Below are 15,069 nucleotides of genomic sequence, written 5' to 3'. Positions count from 1 at the left end.
CTGGAAACATCACAAACGAGCGATTCGGCTGGGTTCCAGGTGGTTCTCTCGGAAAAAAACCAAGTTAGTTTGCAAATGAGTGTATTTGGCCGAATTCATGCGATTAGGTTTCAAGTAGAACATAAGGTTGACGGAAACTCGGGGACAGTGCCTATTCGATGAGTCCCAAGAAGGACGAAACCGGTTGTGGGCCGTAAAAAAGTTTCCAGCAACCTTGTGAGTAGTTTTCTCTATTAAATGTGACACGTTAAATTGCGTATTCAATCAGCCGCAAGTCGTGTACATGGGATGAACCTGAATTACTGAGATAAAAGGATATACGGGAGGTGTCTGTTTGAGGATCAGCACTGTACTCGACCAGTGAGCCATAATTTTCACGAGGACAGCTGGTCATGAACCGTATACACATAGCTGCCTGTTGGTGCATGCCACCCACAAGACGGACACAGTTGGTAAGCGTCGATAATCAGTTTACTGTGTACGGTTGGACATCTTTAGAGGAAACTGTTGCTAAATTTGAACATGTAATACATTCAAAATATAAATAAAACCACAAGCTTCATCACAATGAAACAAAAAAATTTAATAAAAATATGAGGCGAATCGATCCAATAGGACGTAATACACGCGTACTAACTGTAAAGGTCGGATAGAAAGCAGTCACTAACCGGGGCTTGGAGTAACGAGGCACGCAAATCTCCTAGAGTTTTAGACATGACTGAAGCAAGTGAGAGTGACCTACTACTGAACATATGTACATACATGTCCTTTGTCATAATGTGCGTACATACTGCCTAATAATATGCAAGGCTTACTCTCAGAAATCAATAAGGCATCACAAGACAAACCTAAGTCTCCCAGAGAACCAAATGCTGTTTTGATCTGTCCCACTCCAAGTCATCTTTTAACTGAATAACCCCTCTATTCTCTTTTCTTTCAAAACAGCAAGCGGTGTTAAATTCTATGCACAAGTACATCCCACGCTTTCACATAGTGCGGGCAAACAACCTGGCCAACATCAACTTCTGTGATTTCACTACCTTTGTTTTTGACGAGACGGAGTTTATCGCAGTGACAGCTTATCAGAATGAGCGGGTAAGTAAGATGCTGGGAACTGTTGGTTTTATGTTTACTCCTCTTTGCCATATAAAAAAGCGCTTTTTTTTAAATTTCTTCCTTTGACAGATAACGCAACTGAAGATCGACAACAACCCATTCGCCAAAGGATTTCGTGATAATGGAACCGGACGTCGTGAGAAAAAGTAGGTTTTAAAATCAGAAAACTCCCTTCTAAAGAAAATGGACAGGAGTGTGTAGGACATTCTGCACATGCTTTCTGAACGACATCTTTGTTAGAACATATTTCTTTACTGAAGTGCTGACTGCTAGGGACAGATAGGACAAGACTCACTGATTGTGTAAACCCAACAGGATAGCTGGGAGAATAAATTATCAGTTGGACTCTCGTGTGCCATTGAGTTCTGGCAGCCATAACTAATGCGATCGAACCCAGCTGACGTCCAAATATGCCCATATTTTAACCGGATGTGTTTATATCATTTCGGAAGAATAAGTCTGAACTTAAGGAATATTGTGGCAAAATGATACCTCTCATTCAGTTTCTATGAGGTATTGCGGTATTTGATGCACCTTGGTGTTAGTTCTTCAACTTAGCCTTCGGTTTCACTTTGCTTAGCATCTCCGTCAATATTCAGCTGCGATAATCGATATTTAATGTAAAGAAAGTGGGGAATTTACCGAGAGAAATTGATATCAACTGATCAAATTGTCTGTTCTCTCACTACCAGTTTCCTCTTAATCAATGAGAACTGCTCTCCTACTGATGTCTTTCAAATAATCGGTTTTCTTCGCCAGCTACTAGTACGGGAAACATTTTAAGTTGCCTCCTAACGTTATCCAAACTGCTATTCTTTTGTACACGTACTCAATTTATCCCAAACTCTGGGTCAACTTTTCATGCAAACTAATATGATAAACTTTTCAAATCAGGATGGCTCGAGTTAAAACCTCTCTGTAGGTCAACTTCACGAAATTCCAAATTAATCGAAGCCATTGCAGCTTGCGATAACTTTGTCAGCCATCCACCGGGATGTGCCCTGAAGCTTTTCACGCCCCCATAGATACCAGGCCAGATCATCCCCTGATCTAAAATGTAAGTCACAGCTTTTCAGAAATACCCAAAAGCTACCCCACTAGCATAGACCTGGGAGTCAACAAGCGCGATTCCTATTCCCTAGCTAGTAGCAGATTAGCTGTCCCGGAATAAGCTTCAACCACTTGATTCAGTCGGTATATCCGGTGGGCTAGGTGAATCAGCCGATTCGATCCGCATTAGCTCTTCAAAGGGCTCTGATGTCTAAGTCCTACCGATTTTTCCTAAGCTAAATAGGTGCTCCTTATATACTTGATCTAGTGCCAAAGTATGTGGGTTGGAACTGCTCCGTTTTCGCTTTCTTACAGGTGTGAGAGCAGCACACATCAGATACAAGTGACTCACAGGCTTATCTTGAATCAGTGAACTGCTGTTCTTGTCCCCCTACTTTCGTGCGTGTACTTCGCTATCGAACTTTTAGCCTGCTGATCCTGCGCTGTCAGTTTAGCGGAACCCCAATAAACACGCCAGCTCATAGTCGTTCAGCCGAATACATGTTGCCTTAGAATGTACCTTGATCGAGGACAAGTTTTAGGGACCTTCTTTGTTTTAACCAAGGCTGTATGCTACTGAATGAAAATCTGTTTTCAACCTGCCACGGCATCATTTCAGAAGAACAAGATAAAGCGCAATCTCGCCTGGAAGATAGCGGGTGGAATTTAAACTCCACAGACAGTGTTCTGACCAGAAAACTCGCTGAACGGAATAGGTGATAATCTGATCGCTAGAGATGATATATTATCGTTCCGTTGAGCAGTAGCCCTTGTGGAGACGGTTGTTAAGTATGACATGAACAAAATTGGCTCGAATACTAGATCTACTTCACTCCTGAGATCATTTCTAACTCTGATTGTGCAGTAACGCGACTTCGCGCCCGGGTTTTCGCGCTGATTTATAAAGTCCGTTATGAGACTAAAAAATTTGCCCGGATATTCAGGGTTCGTTAGCAAGATCCAAAATGCTACTTTTTAGCTAAGAATAAGGCTTCTGTGTGATCCGCAAGCATTCCATACAGCTGTTGCTTGCAGCTTCAGAAATCCTTCTGTGGTCTTTTTGTAGAAAACACCAAGTCACTCGTGTTTCAGCCGCCCTGAATTTCACGTCACTATTCAGTAACGTTTCTTCTATTATGTCGATGACTTGATGACCACTACAGATGGCTTGGCCATTTTTGTAATCTGTCTAGTTTGAGTTTATGGAATACCGTCTTGGTGACCAACATCCAGATTGGCGTTATGAGCTAATCAGGGATGCAAGGAAAATCAATTTGCTATTCACTGGATGCAGTAATCTACGTTAATTTTAATGCCGAATGGACAATTATCCCTATGATGGGAATTTGGGATAACAGGTTCTAAAAAGGTTAGAATTTATGAGCTTCCGTTTAATCCAAAGAGCTCGGCTTTACGGGCCCCAGAAGATAACTTTTGTGGCATCTAACCTAATATGTGCAACTTTATGGTGATTCTGAACCACAGTAGTATTGAGGTATAACTCTAAGGGTCTATATACAAACTTGACGGTATACTGAACTTACATAGTAGATGACAGGTTCACAAACTCAATTTTAGATGTCGGAGAGTTACTTTCAAGAACATCCAATGGAAATGTTACCTAAATTAGACACTTGCATTGTAGGACAGACTGCAGCACTTCTCCAGTGACCTTGGCTGAAGGTCACACGATCGTTGGCTTGGATTACTGCGTAAAACGTCAGAGGGAAGCTGATTCGGGAACTCAAGTCATCCTGATGAGGAATAATTACGCAGGCACTTGTCTACACATTTCTCTACCGCTGGGCATAACATTACATTGGCACTGGCCACACTTTCATTCACTAATTACCTATGCCCGATGAAAATGTCTACATATTTGCCGTATCTTTCGAACCCAGAAATACTATTTTATATCAAGCTTGATGCAGATGGTTGCGTACACTTTGGAAACTGTCAGAAATTACTCGCCCTTCGAAGGGCTGGTGTGCAGCAAATTCGACGTATTTACGATTGCTTACCGAAAATTTGGTTAACCCCAACGGATCTCAAAAGCTTTCACCACTCTGCTAAGACCTTTCTCATCCATTATGGTGAATGATCCACTCAGTCATAGACATCAATATATTCATCCTGCCCCCACTGCGGTAGTTGCTTCCCGTAATCTGGGTCATAATCAGTGAGTGGTGTAGATGTTTCTAGTCATATTAGAATGACAAAATAACATCCACGCGCATATAATATATAATTTACTAATACAAGAAGGTTATCTGAATCTCAGGGGATTTGGCGTTTTACAAGTTCTGTTATCAGCAGCTTCGCTGAGCACTGTAGCTGGGACACGTGTCGAACAGCCATTACCCTAAAGCCTTGATTAGGATTAGGTGTAGGTAAGAACTTGGTGTCATCGCCGGATATCAGAGTGTCAGCACCTCTAGCCTCATCCGCTTTTACCTAGCTCTTAGCTGGCACACCTGGACCTATGATGAAATTTATTGCCATCGTGGGGGGATAAATAAGCCGCTTTGGGAATCATAAAATATGCCGTTCAAGTAGATCATAACGTTGACGGGAACTCGGGGATTGGTTTTCCCTCATGAGTTTCAAGAAGGGCGAAACCGGTCGTTGGCTGTCGAAGAGTTTTCAGCAACCTTTCCTTTATGAAAATATGTCGTGTCATGTTTGGATGCCTTTTTCGCGATGAAGGATTCTGAGTCACATAAAAGACTCTTTAAGGAAGACTTTCATCGGTGTATCAGGGTATTGGCATTCAGACGAACCTATTGCAATAGTGTAAATAAAGACATCAAAGTGTGCGACAAGCTAGTAGCTTGCCGAGTATGTAGGTTTGCGAGAGATTTCGACGCACCTTACTGGAGGTTATCACATTCGGTTACATCATCCGGCTCTCCCTGACAAGGATCGATCTCAGAGACACACGCCCCACGAAGGTACGGCCATATCAACCGTTGTTTGAATGGAAACACTGTGTAAATTCCATCACTGTCAATAGCATTGCGAACCCAACTACTCAGCAAAAACAATAGCCCTGTTCACCAGAATTGTCACCTATGGGCCAAGTGTGAGAACCAACTTTTTTTATGTGAACGCCACACCCGACTGTTACCAGCATGGGGAATGCCGTCATCGGTCCATGAAGACATTTTTCATTTCGGACATTCGAGCCTGATAAGTTTTATGTCCTTACAAACTTCGTGTGACCGGAGAGCGCAAATATTATTGCCACAGTCTAAGTCACTTGCTAATGACCACGTTGCTGTGATACGAAAATCTTCGCCTATGAATCCGGATTGACTACTATCAGGGGTGAATACAGAAGGATATGTAGGCCAGCTTTTACTGTAGTAGCTTCTCTCTTTCTCCAAAAAACGCAGTGAAATAACCTCATTCAAATATTATCCGAAAAGTCTGCAGTTTCTTTTTGCCAAGTGACAACCTTCATTTTACTACCACTGAACAATATGACCAAGAAAGCGTGACACTTTAAAATGAGCATCTCCCGATAAAAAGTCATCATGACAGTTTTGGTGAAGCGAGCTTAATCGTCAGGTGGCTGCTTACATGCAATGCATCCTCTGTCCGGTCCTATCTGTAAATTTTTTCTGGCCCTCTCAAGCATTTAATTGCCATATTTCGATGATGTTATTTGTCAACGCGTTTCCTGAAGTCATACGCTAGTTTCTGAACAGCATTTACGTTGGGAAAACAACAATCCTGAAACTTAGCTGATTTCACCTTATCACGCACCTAACCGTAGGATTTTTGTCTGGTTACTTGAGCACCGAGGGGTTAGAAGACAGCTATTCGGTTGCATCCATTGCGCTTCTCTCCGCAACAAGTTCTGGGTTTTCGAGAACTCCGTGCATCTTATTTGAGATACGCTGAACTAAAAGGCATGTATTCTGCATTTCACGCAGCTGATAAAAGTATCTACTAAGCATTCCTTTCAGACAGCCGAATGATGAGAGCACACGGCTGAATAGCACAAGACATGGAGATGAATCATCGTACACTATCAGCTGTAGCCCTGAATATTCCTGTTGTTCATGTTTCGGCTGGGCTCAGAACGTGAGCCGAAGAGTTACTGTAGATTCATGTTGGAACAAATTCAGGATTAATGTCCAGATTTAATATGCTTTTGCATTTGAACCAGAGTGATAATACACTGCGTTCCATTGAGCGGGAACATAGGGATTTGAGCCATACAGCCTGTAGATATTGGAAGTTGTGTGAAACCCTATCATCTGACAGTGGGCGACAGGATCGCCCGTTGATCCACCACTCCATTCGCATTATTGCTCTATCAATTGACAATATATACTACTCACTAGGAAACTCTTTGGCAGCACGTTTTATTGTTCTTAATGCACAGACTTGATAGGTGAAGGTAGCTAGTAGTTTGCAAGTGAGTGTTTTTGTCTGTTGCACAAGCCGAACATCATTTCGGGTATTCCTGGATTGCCGCCAGCTGACGAGCTTCAAGAACAATGAAACAAGAAACGAGCTGCCGAAAATTTTGCAGAAACCCATGAGCCGTATGTCTTGTAAGGATAACTAACTGCGATTTCTCGAATGTCATGCCAATTGAAACATGAGGCGGCTTTTGCTTACCACTTTCAGTTGAAGTGTACCGCATATGCGAGCTTCAACTAAATCTTTTGATAGCACCGAAGCGCTCCGTAGGTGTGAGTATTTCGTCACTTTTGTAACTCCGACTTATGCTTCTTGGAATTCATTCGGTTACGCTTATACCGTTGGAATAAGGTTGCAGAAGGACGCGTTTTAAATATAAGGGTCTACAACAGGGTGCTTTCTGATTGAGAAGTATGCGGAAAACATACTGTCGCTTAGATAGGTTGTGTGAAAGATCATCGGGGTAAGCAAAAGTCACACAAAAGTCATACTATCCACTGCAGAGGCCCAAGTAAAAAGAGAAGACAAATCTTGCACATATTGACGAACTACTCCGATTTTCTTATCGACAGGTTGCAACAGCTACGAATATAGATGGGAAAATTCCCAGAAGTGCGTACTTTGATCAACAGATGAAAATCTTTCGTCAGGGAAGAAGATTTCCCCTCTCCAAAGACCTCTTTTTAGTTGTGTTTTTAAAGTCTAACTGATGACTAAGAATGCTCACGTATTATGCGTGTCAAAATGACACCATCTCCTAAAAAGATTATTATGATGTGTTTTGAAGAGAAAATTCGCTCGACGGTGGGGAAACTGTCCTGCTCTATGGTGGCCTTGGTGCGAGCAACAAGCAGTATCCACCAAGCATCCTTGGCTACTGTATAGCTAGCTGCCTAAACCCGGGTATATATATGAGTATATAAAAACTCAAGGTATTATTTTATTTTCTTTCCTCGAAAATAGGAGTTGAAATGCTTGTTTGAAATCCCAGGGTTCATGGTCACACAGATAACACTAGCAGTCTGATGAAATGTCGAATAGAGACCAAATCAAGGAGCATATACACTAGGACTAACTAACTAGATATTGCATGTTTGCCTGCGCTTCCTTATCGTAAGCCTGGACCAAGATATATAGATTTTGTTGAATGTCACATATGAAACGCTATTTTCAAGATGCCTAATGCGAAACGCAGCTACAAACAGGAAACAGCAACTCAGTCCATAATGGGATTGAAAATGGCCATCAATTGAGTTTTCTCCCGAAGCACATCGCACTCTTTTAGCCGATTCAACAAAAGGAACAACTCAGTCTTCTAAAGCTTTCGATATTTGGTCTGTAATACCAATTCGGATGAAAATATTTAACACTTCTAAACATGTACATGATGACTCACAGTAACTCAGACACTTAACTGCGGCGACAGTGTTTTGTCAGTCTTCTGTCTTAGCTTTTACAAGCAACTGTTCTCACAGTTTTTTCTGAGTAAACGCATATCAACATTAAGGGTTCGTAAGAGTTATGTAATGATCTCAGGCGGAACCATTCAGTAGATTGTATGATCGATGAGCTGAAAATCGGTGTCAGGCTGAAAACTTACATTCACTTACCCTGATTCTTGATAGCGTTATTGATTCTCGGATAAAAAATCTTACAACTGGGCATTGTCCTGTCATTTCGACTAGGGAGTGATCAAAAATGTGAACTGAGTCAGACACATGGTTACGACCAAAATACACACCGGTAACTTCATAAATTTTGATTCCTTCATCATAAATTTCCGGCCACCCAAATATATACCAACCACCCGCCACAAAGTATTGTCCATTAACTTGTGCTGTTCTTCATCATAAGCCTCTAGAAACTGGCGGCCTAAGGAATAAAAAGAATTCTTGCACTCTGAGCTCAATTCAGCTGTTGTTTGGTCCACTGATATTACTGCTCATCGGCTGCTGAAACTTCGATAATTTGGGCAAAAATAAACTTCACATTTCGCCACCATTTTGGACGGATAGTGTACCTAAATCAGTGGAGACTGTAGGACACTGTAGGACACTGTAGGTTTCCAATTCCAGCAGAACCCTGTCTTCAAAAGGAATACCTACAAGTAATTTTACATTAAGGCGTTTGAAGGGCTGTATTTCCCTTAAAATTGAAAAAAACTTAACTCCGAGATTTTAATGGGTCTTCATTTTGACGCACAATCGCTTTCGTTCTAGAGGCAAAGTGCACTTATATTTCACAATAAAACACCGCTTGTTTCCAAATGCTATCTCATTTTAGACGTCCTCGCACCCAATATAATTCGAGCACCCACTCAACTGACTCCCCGGAAGAGGCCGAGTCACCAAATGGTGTATATTTACAGACCAATGGAAGTTCAGATGATGTCTGTCTGCTATCAAGACAGCAACGGACACGATTTCAAAGCACCATCTTGACAGGAAGCTGTCCGTCGTCACAGAACACACCGTTCACTATCCTCAGTGAGACAGGTGATACAGTAAGAACCCACGGACTTCGTGTACCTCCGATCTCTCCTCATACGGACTTACAGGGAGATTTGGGCGCTTTGAAATCACCCTTATGCAGTTCGTCCTGGATACGAAAAAACTGGCAGGGTATGTTCATTTCTCGACTGAATTTAGATGTCGAATCAACTAACATAATTACAGTATAAGGTAATTGCCAAAACACTAGGAAAGAAATCGGTGGGTAAATTTTGTCCAATTTTTCTATAGATACTTTTTGTTCCGCAGTGCTCCCGTTCTGGCCGACTCTGTATGTGTTTACTGTTGCTGGTGTTCACTCGAATGTGCTGGGTGAGGAAATGGGGCTAGAAGACATTCATATCATCATAAAGGAAACTACTCACAAGGTCGCTGAAAGCTCTTCGACAGCCCACCACCGGTTTAGCCCTTCTTGGGGGTCATCAAGTAGGCGCAGTCTCCGAGTTTCCGTCAACCTTATGACATCATAAACGAGTGATTCGACTGAGTCTCCCGTGAAAACCAAATTCATTTGCAAATGAGTGTATTTCTCGAAGACATTCATATCGTCTTTGTACCGCACCCATGGCCAAGCCGATTCGTATGATTGTAAACAGCCCTTCAAACACCTGATCTGGACCTGAGGTGCATATCGTGACCACAGATTGTCTGATATTTCTGTTGGTTCTCGGGTCCGTTCCTCTTTCACACCTTTCTTCAGACTTTTTAGATTCATGTAGCAATAAGTACTTCATTCTTATTCGCTTAGATATTCACAGTTGCATCACAGAACTCATAAAATGAAATGGGTTTACGACCGACAAACTGATTGCTTCCAACGACTCAAAGCAACCTTCCTATACCACAGGGAGATATGACACAAGTGCTTGAAAGACCAAAAAGCAAAGCCAGTGCCAATCACCGTCGTCGTCATCCAGTTGTCAGGACAAGAGAGTTGTGATCACTATAACACATGTGTAGACAGCAGTGTGGTCTGCCTTCCCATAAGCCAAGAGCAATAGTAGTAAACAAACAAGGACTTCCATTCCTTCACAGGGTTTGTCCCTGAGCGCAAGTAAACTTGAAATAAGGAAACTATCACTACCATAAAATAAACTGGTAAATTTGGGTAAACCCAATAGAACCTACAGGTGGTGGACTGAAAGTTACTAGAGGATTCATTGTCGCGTTGCAGTGTTCACAAGGCACCACAGTTTTCAAATACAGTAGTAATAGTTCAGCTGTCGCACCCTTTCAGTGCCTGACTGCCATACCACTAGAAGGAAGCGCGAGGACTGGGATATTGCCCGGTTACCCAAGCCTAGACACGTGAGGCCGAGAGGCAGAGGTCGAGTTCGAACCAATAAATTCTAACCTGTAACCACTCAGCCACGCTGAAGGTGTATTGGACAGCTGAATTGCAGTATGATGCTTTTCGCTTAACAGCTCGGTAGAAGTATCAACTTTTAATAGATTTCCTGCTTTGTGTCATCCCAGCGCTTGCGAATTCAAAGGATCAGCTCCTATCAGGTTCCAAATCACAACATACTGTACACCACTGCCCGGTATCAGTCAATCCCGATCTACAGTTGCATAACTGGAGAGCAACAAACGCCAAGCATAAATCGGTGGATGTGATGTCCCCACCTAACAGTCTGCATGGATTCGGTGGCCCTCATTTTCCAAACAGACCGGCTGCTGACCAAATGGGGAGTCCCCCTTTCAACCTTTTGCCTAGTCCTGCCTTATGGAACACAATTCACAACTCACTTGGACCCGAAACAATATCTGCCTTGGCTACACTTTCTACCGTCCTTGGAAGTGCTCATAGCTATTTGGGTCACGCAACGCAGATGGACAAAACAGCTCAAGATGAGTATCCGTTAACAGAGAGACGTGTACAAATTGGAGGAACGCTTCCACTGAAACCCAAAGTAAGAGGAATATTAACGTGGCATATCGTCGACGGGATCCGTAAGGAAAGGCAAAATGAGAAGACTTTTCACAAGACATTAGAATTTCATAAATTCACAATAAGTTTATTTTGAAGGAAAATACTACTTATGAGGCTGCTGAAAAGTTTTCAGTAGACTACTGCCGGATTCGCCCTCCTTCGGACTCATCAGGTGGAGGGTGTTCGCAGGTGTCCGTTAACCTCACGACTCTAGGGCTTCTTGACGAGTCAAGGATATTACCAAGTGTAACTTAGAAAATTGAGGTAACAGGTAGTCTTTCAATAAAGGGAGGAAATCCTAGCAAGCACTGCTACACTAACTGGTGGTTGACGTTACTGCAGTGATCAGGAATGGGTGCAGTGTCAGAATCTCCCCCATCAAAGCTTATACATTACAGGAAATCCTAAACCGTTCAGCTAGGCAGGAAATTGGGATCATGTGCTGTAATTTTTGACAGTCAGTAGTGGGATAAAATCAAACCTACCTCCACGACAGCAGTAAGGTGATTGCTCCATACTTGTGGAACCGATGATGCCACTGTTCCACAAGTTGGACTGAAGGCCAGAAGGATAACCAAACGGTTTATCATACTCTTTGAAGGACCGACTTGAAAGGTAAAAGATACTGAAGTTTTGTCGGGCAACTGATATTGCTCTTGGGCATTCCTCACTCACTACATCAACGACATGTTTTTTGATGCGGGCTTTTCATTGTCAGTGTACCCGACGCCTTGTCATCCCGTCGATCGTATACATGGCTATACTAATGTTAAGGGTAAAAAACTTCATACATTCCTCCTGCATCCCATGAAAACTTGTTGATTAGTTTGTTTGCATAAAATAAGTAACAACGCACTAAAGTGGAGAGGTATAACAGCATGTAAGATGAACACTTTAAATAGTTCGACATTTTAGTTTGGTGGCTTACAGTAACATCCTTGCATGATATCCAGTGAAAATCAGTCATATGGTAGGTAATGAGTAGCTTTAACAATTCTGTTTTGGTGAAATGTCAATAATCTGCGTTCTACCGAATGAGGACTGGTCAATAACTTGATGGAATCTAATTATTTTGGACGCAATTCATCATATTATCCATCTGGCGGCCAAGAAGGCAAATATGTAGCAGCCCAGACCGAGCGAAATTACACCGGTTTCTGAATATGGATTCAGCATCACCAGCCCCCGTCAACCTTTGGTTTGAAGGAGTAATGCCAGATGTGTGATCACGTGCATGTTGAAATGGACTTTATTTTTCCTGGGAGCCTGTCTTTTAGGTCTTGTATGATCCTATTCAGCAAAGCAGGACTATCGCCATCACAGATCACTATGTCGACTTTAAATTGCTCTGTCCAGAACAAAGTGTCAATAAAAAATCTTCAAAAGTGTTGTCTCGATACACTGATGAATCTTCTTCTGGAGAGTGGTTTATCTTGCTAGTGGTTATTGGTTTATATCCGTTTATGACATCGCTTTTGCCCATTCTCCACACTGCTCGGATAGCTCCCAATTCAATTACATAATCCCAATTTTTAACCTTGACTGTGGAGGGTTGCTTCGGTTACACGGAGAAAACACAGAAATTATTCGGAATCTTGCTCGCTTCGTTGACGAAAATGAAAAGTAAAACGCGGATGGTCAGACGAAGCTCTGGCTTGGTCATTTCGAATTTAAATAAACAGCTGAATCGCAGCGAACGGGTTGTTACATACTGTTTAACTTCGATCAACAATTCAAGCCATTTGGTCCACAGATGGATTGCGCGCGAAAAATGCTACTTGAAAAGTCACGGGATTGTCTGTCATACCAAACTTCACAAATGGCTTCTTCTGATCCTCGTCAAACGATTACGGATTTATTTTTCCTCTATAATTTGAGCAAACCACTAAAGGGTAAAACCTTGAGTAAGACACCATAGTTCACCGCTGGTTGTACTTGTATCAGTACAAACAGAGCTGGGTGCTTCGGCATTCGAAGGGTAAAAGTAGTGTATGTTGTTCCTGTTTCACTGTCATTAAGTTTGCGTTTGTTACACTTTGCAGAAAATTTGCATGCAGTTAACTACTCTCGTCTTTTCCTAATTACCCTCCCACAGAATAGCCCAGACGTGCAGCCCTCCGAGTTATGTTCATTTAAAACTGCGCGCGGTACTGATGAAAACGATTCAATGGGTAAAGCACGACCAGATGAACCAAGTCTTAAACGTCCAGTCATGTTGGATGCAAAAACCACAAGGACTTCAGCAAAGAAAAGCTTCAACATAAGTTGTTTGTTAGATCCAGATGAACCGAGACACCCTGACGAATGGCAGTGAGGTACTAAACCCGGTTCACCGAAACTAGCATCTCTTCAGAAGGACACATTGACTGGATAACCGTGTCTGTTAAACTTACTGTCCGACTAAAACGCACTGTGGATTACCATCCAATTTCGGAGGAGTTTCCGATCTTCACAATCAACCTACGAAAATGCTGCATGCTTCGATAAACTGAACAAGGCAAACGCTGTACCTGATCCTAGAAACTATTCTGCGAGCTTGTCATTCATTTTTTATCAAACTGGTCATGCTCTTTTGAGCGCGAGAGGAAACAAAAGGCCCACAACTAGCCAGTCCTCCATCTTTAAAGTGCTTTCTCATGTACTTTACAGTCTAGCCCACATGTGATCTATTGCGAACAGGACACAGAAAATGGCCTTTCATGTATGCAAAAACGCTTTCCATTGAAAAGAGAATTTCACTATGACTCTTTTCCAAGTACATTTTCACTTTTTTTTGCTTCAACCGCGAACAGCTGTCAATAGCGCGTCACGTATGTTTCCACACATTGTAAAAAGAAGTGTACAAAACTAAGATAAATCAGATGCACCGGTAGAAGATAAAACCTTGCCTTTATACTTTGGACAAGGGAGACTCTGAAGGGTCATTTTTCCCGGAGGGATGACCAACCGAAATTATTCTTATTATACATATTTCTTCAAAGTGCAGAAGCGCTCAGTTCAACGGCAGCTGCATCATGTACGTGATTCCTCACAACCAACTGCATGTAACTGCTCATCTTCCTGACAAAAGAATCAACACAATAACAAATAATCAATGGCTTACCTTGAAGGGATACAACTCCGCAAGTAGACTCCAATTTCGTATCCACCTTATTTAAGCACAGAATATTCACGCGGTACCTCAACTCCACCTAGACTGAAGGCAGACCAAAGCAATCTTGTGCTCAGTAAAAATCACCAGCGTCAGCTGTGTAACGAATCTTGAGAAAGATTCGAAGCCATGATCCTTTCGACAGTAGTTTAGCAACAGTTTAGCTACAGAAAGATCGTGTGGACCATCCAAACTTGAAGAAGGAAAAGCATGTCAGCCTGTCTTTTAAACAGCACTTTTACTGAGAATCCCGACTTCCTGAGAAAGCGTGCATATGCGGCCAAACATGCACAGCTACCGTCGTCGCTTGATTTATCCCCGACAGTGAAGATACTTGGATCTACCAGGCCAAATTTAAACCGAACTATATGGAAGTTTTAGCGGTGGACGTATAAACTTCATAAGTTGTCTGTTCAATTTTCCTCCCGTTGCTAGAAAAGTGAGTACATTGCGAAACTCGCTTTGACTACTTTCGGCAGTGTGGGCATTGTACAGTGTCAGCCAAAACAGCAAACTAAAAGCTTAGTTTACTAAAATAATAAATATACTTTTAACAAAAAATATATAAAAAATCACGGAATGGGAATTCGGGGTCTCCGAACGAGAAAGTGGGGTACCGTCATATATCGAAAACAGTTTTTAATTAGTCGTTAGGGATGTGTGCTAGTCACAACTTCACTTTCCATTCTCATTGTGAAAACTTTCTGACTTAGCTAGTCCCCCGCTCACTCAAATTAGTGCTTTCAAACATTGAGTTCAGCAGCATTGGACATTGTCTAAACTATAGATGACGTGGTAGCACAGCGATAAGATGCATTCGGAGCCTGTTGTTCACGGGATCCCTCGGTAATGGTTGAGATAAGGGCTACTTGCGA

At 42.2% G+C, this 15,069-nt stretch overlaps 1 protein-coding gene across 1 annotated transcript in view; it reads left to right on the top strand.

The window, feature by feature from the left end:
- T265_09372 (hypothetical protein) overlaps positions 1–13,902 on the top strand; it is a gene marked incomplete at both ends in the record, with an annotated part of 34,100 nt that extends 20,198 nt beyond the window's left edge. Inside the window, 5 exons of the mRNA XM_009175415.1 lie at positions 946–1,095; positions 1,186–1,262; positions 8,884–9,221; positions 10,587–11,023; positions 13,139–13,902. Of these exons, the coding sequence (XP_009173679.1) occupies positions 946–1,095; positions 1,186–1,262; positions 8,884–9,221; positions 10,587–11,023; positions 13,139–13,357 (1,221 nt within the window). The remainder of the gene's footprint in view (positions 1–945; positions 1,096–1,185; positions 1,263–8,883; positions 9,222–10,586; positions 11,024–13,138) is intronic.
- Positions 13,903–15,069: the final 1,167 nt, after the last annotated feature.

Source organism: Opisthorchis viverrini (genome assembly GCF_000715545.1).
Source record: "Opisthorchis viverrini unplaced genomic scaffold opera_v5_271, whole genome shotgun sequence".
NCBI classification, from domain to species: Eukaryota; Metazoa; Platyhelminthes; class Trematoda; order Opisthorchiida; family Opisthorchiidae; genus Opisthorchis; species Opisthorchis viverrini.
Note: the sequence above shows the minus strand (reverse complement) of the source record. Positions and strands in the feature narration are given on the sequence as shown.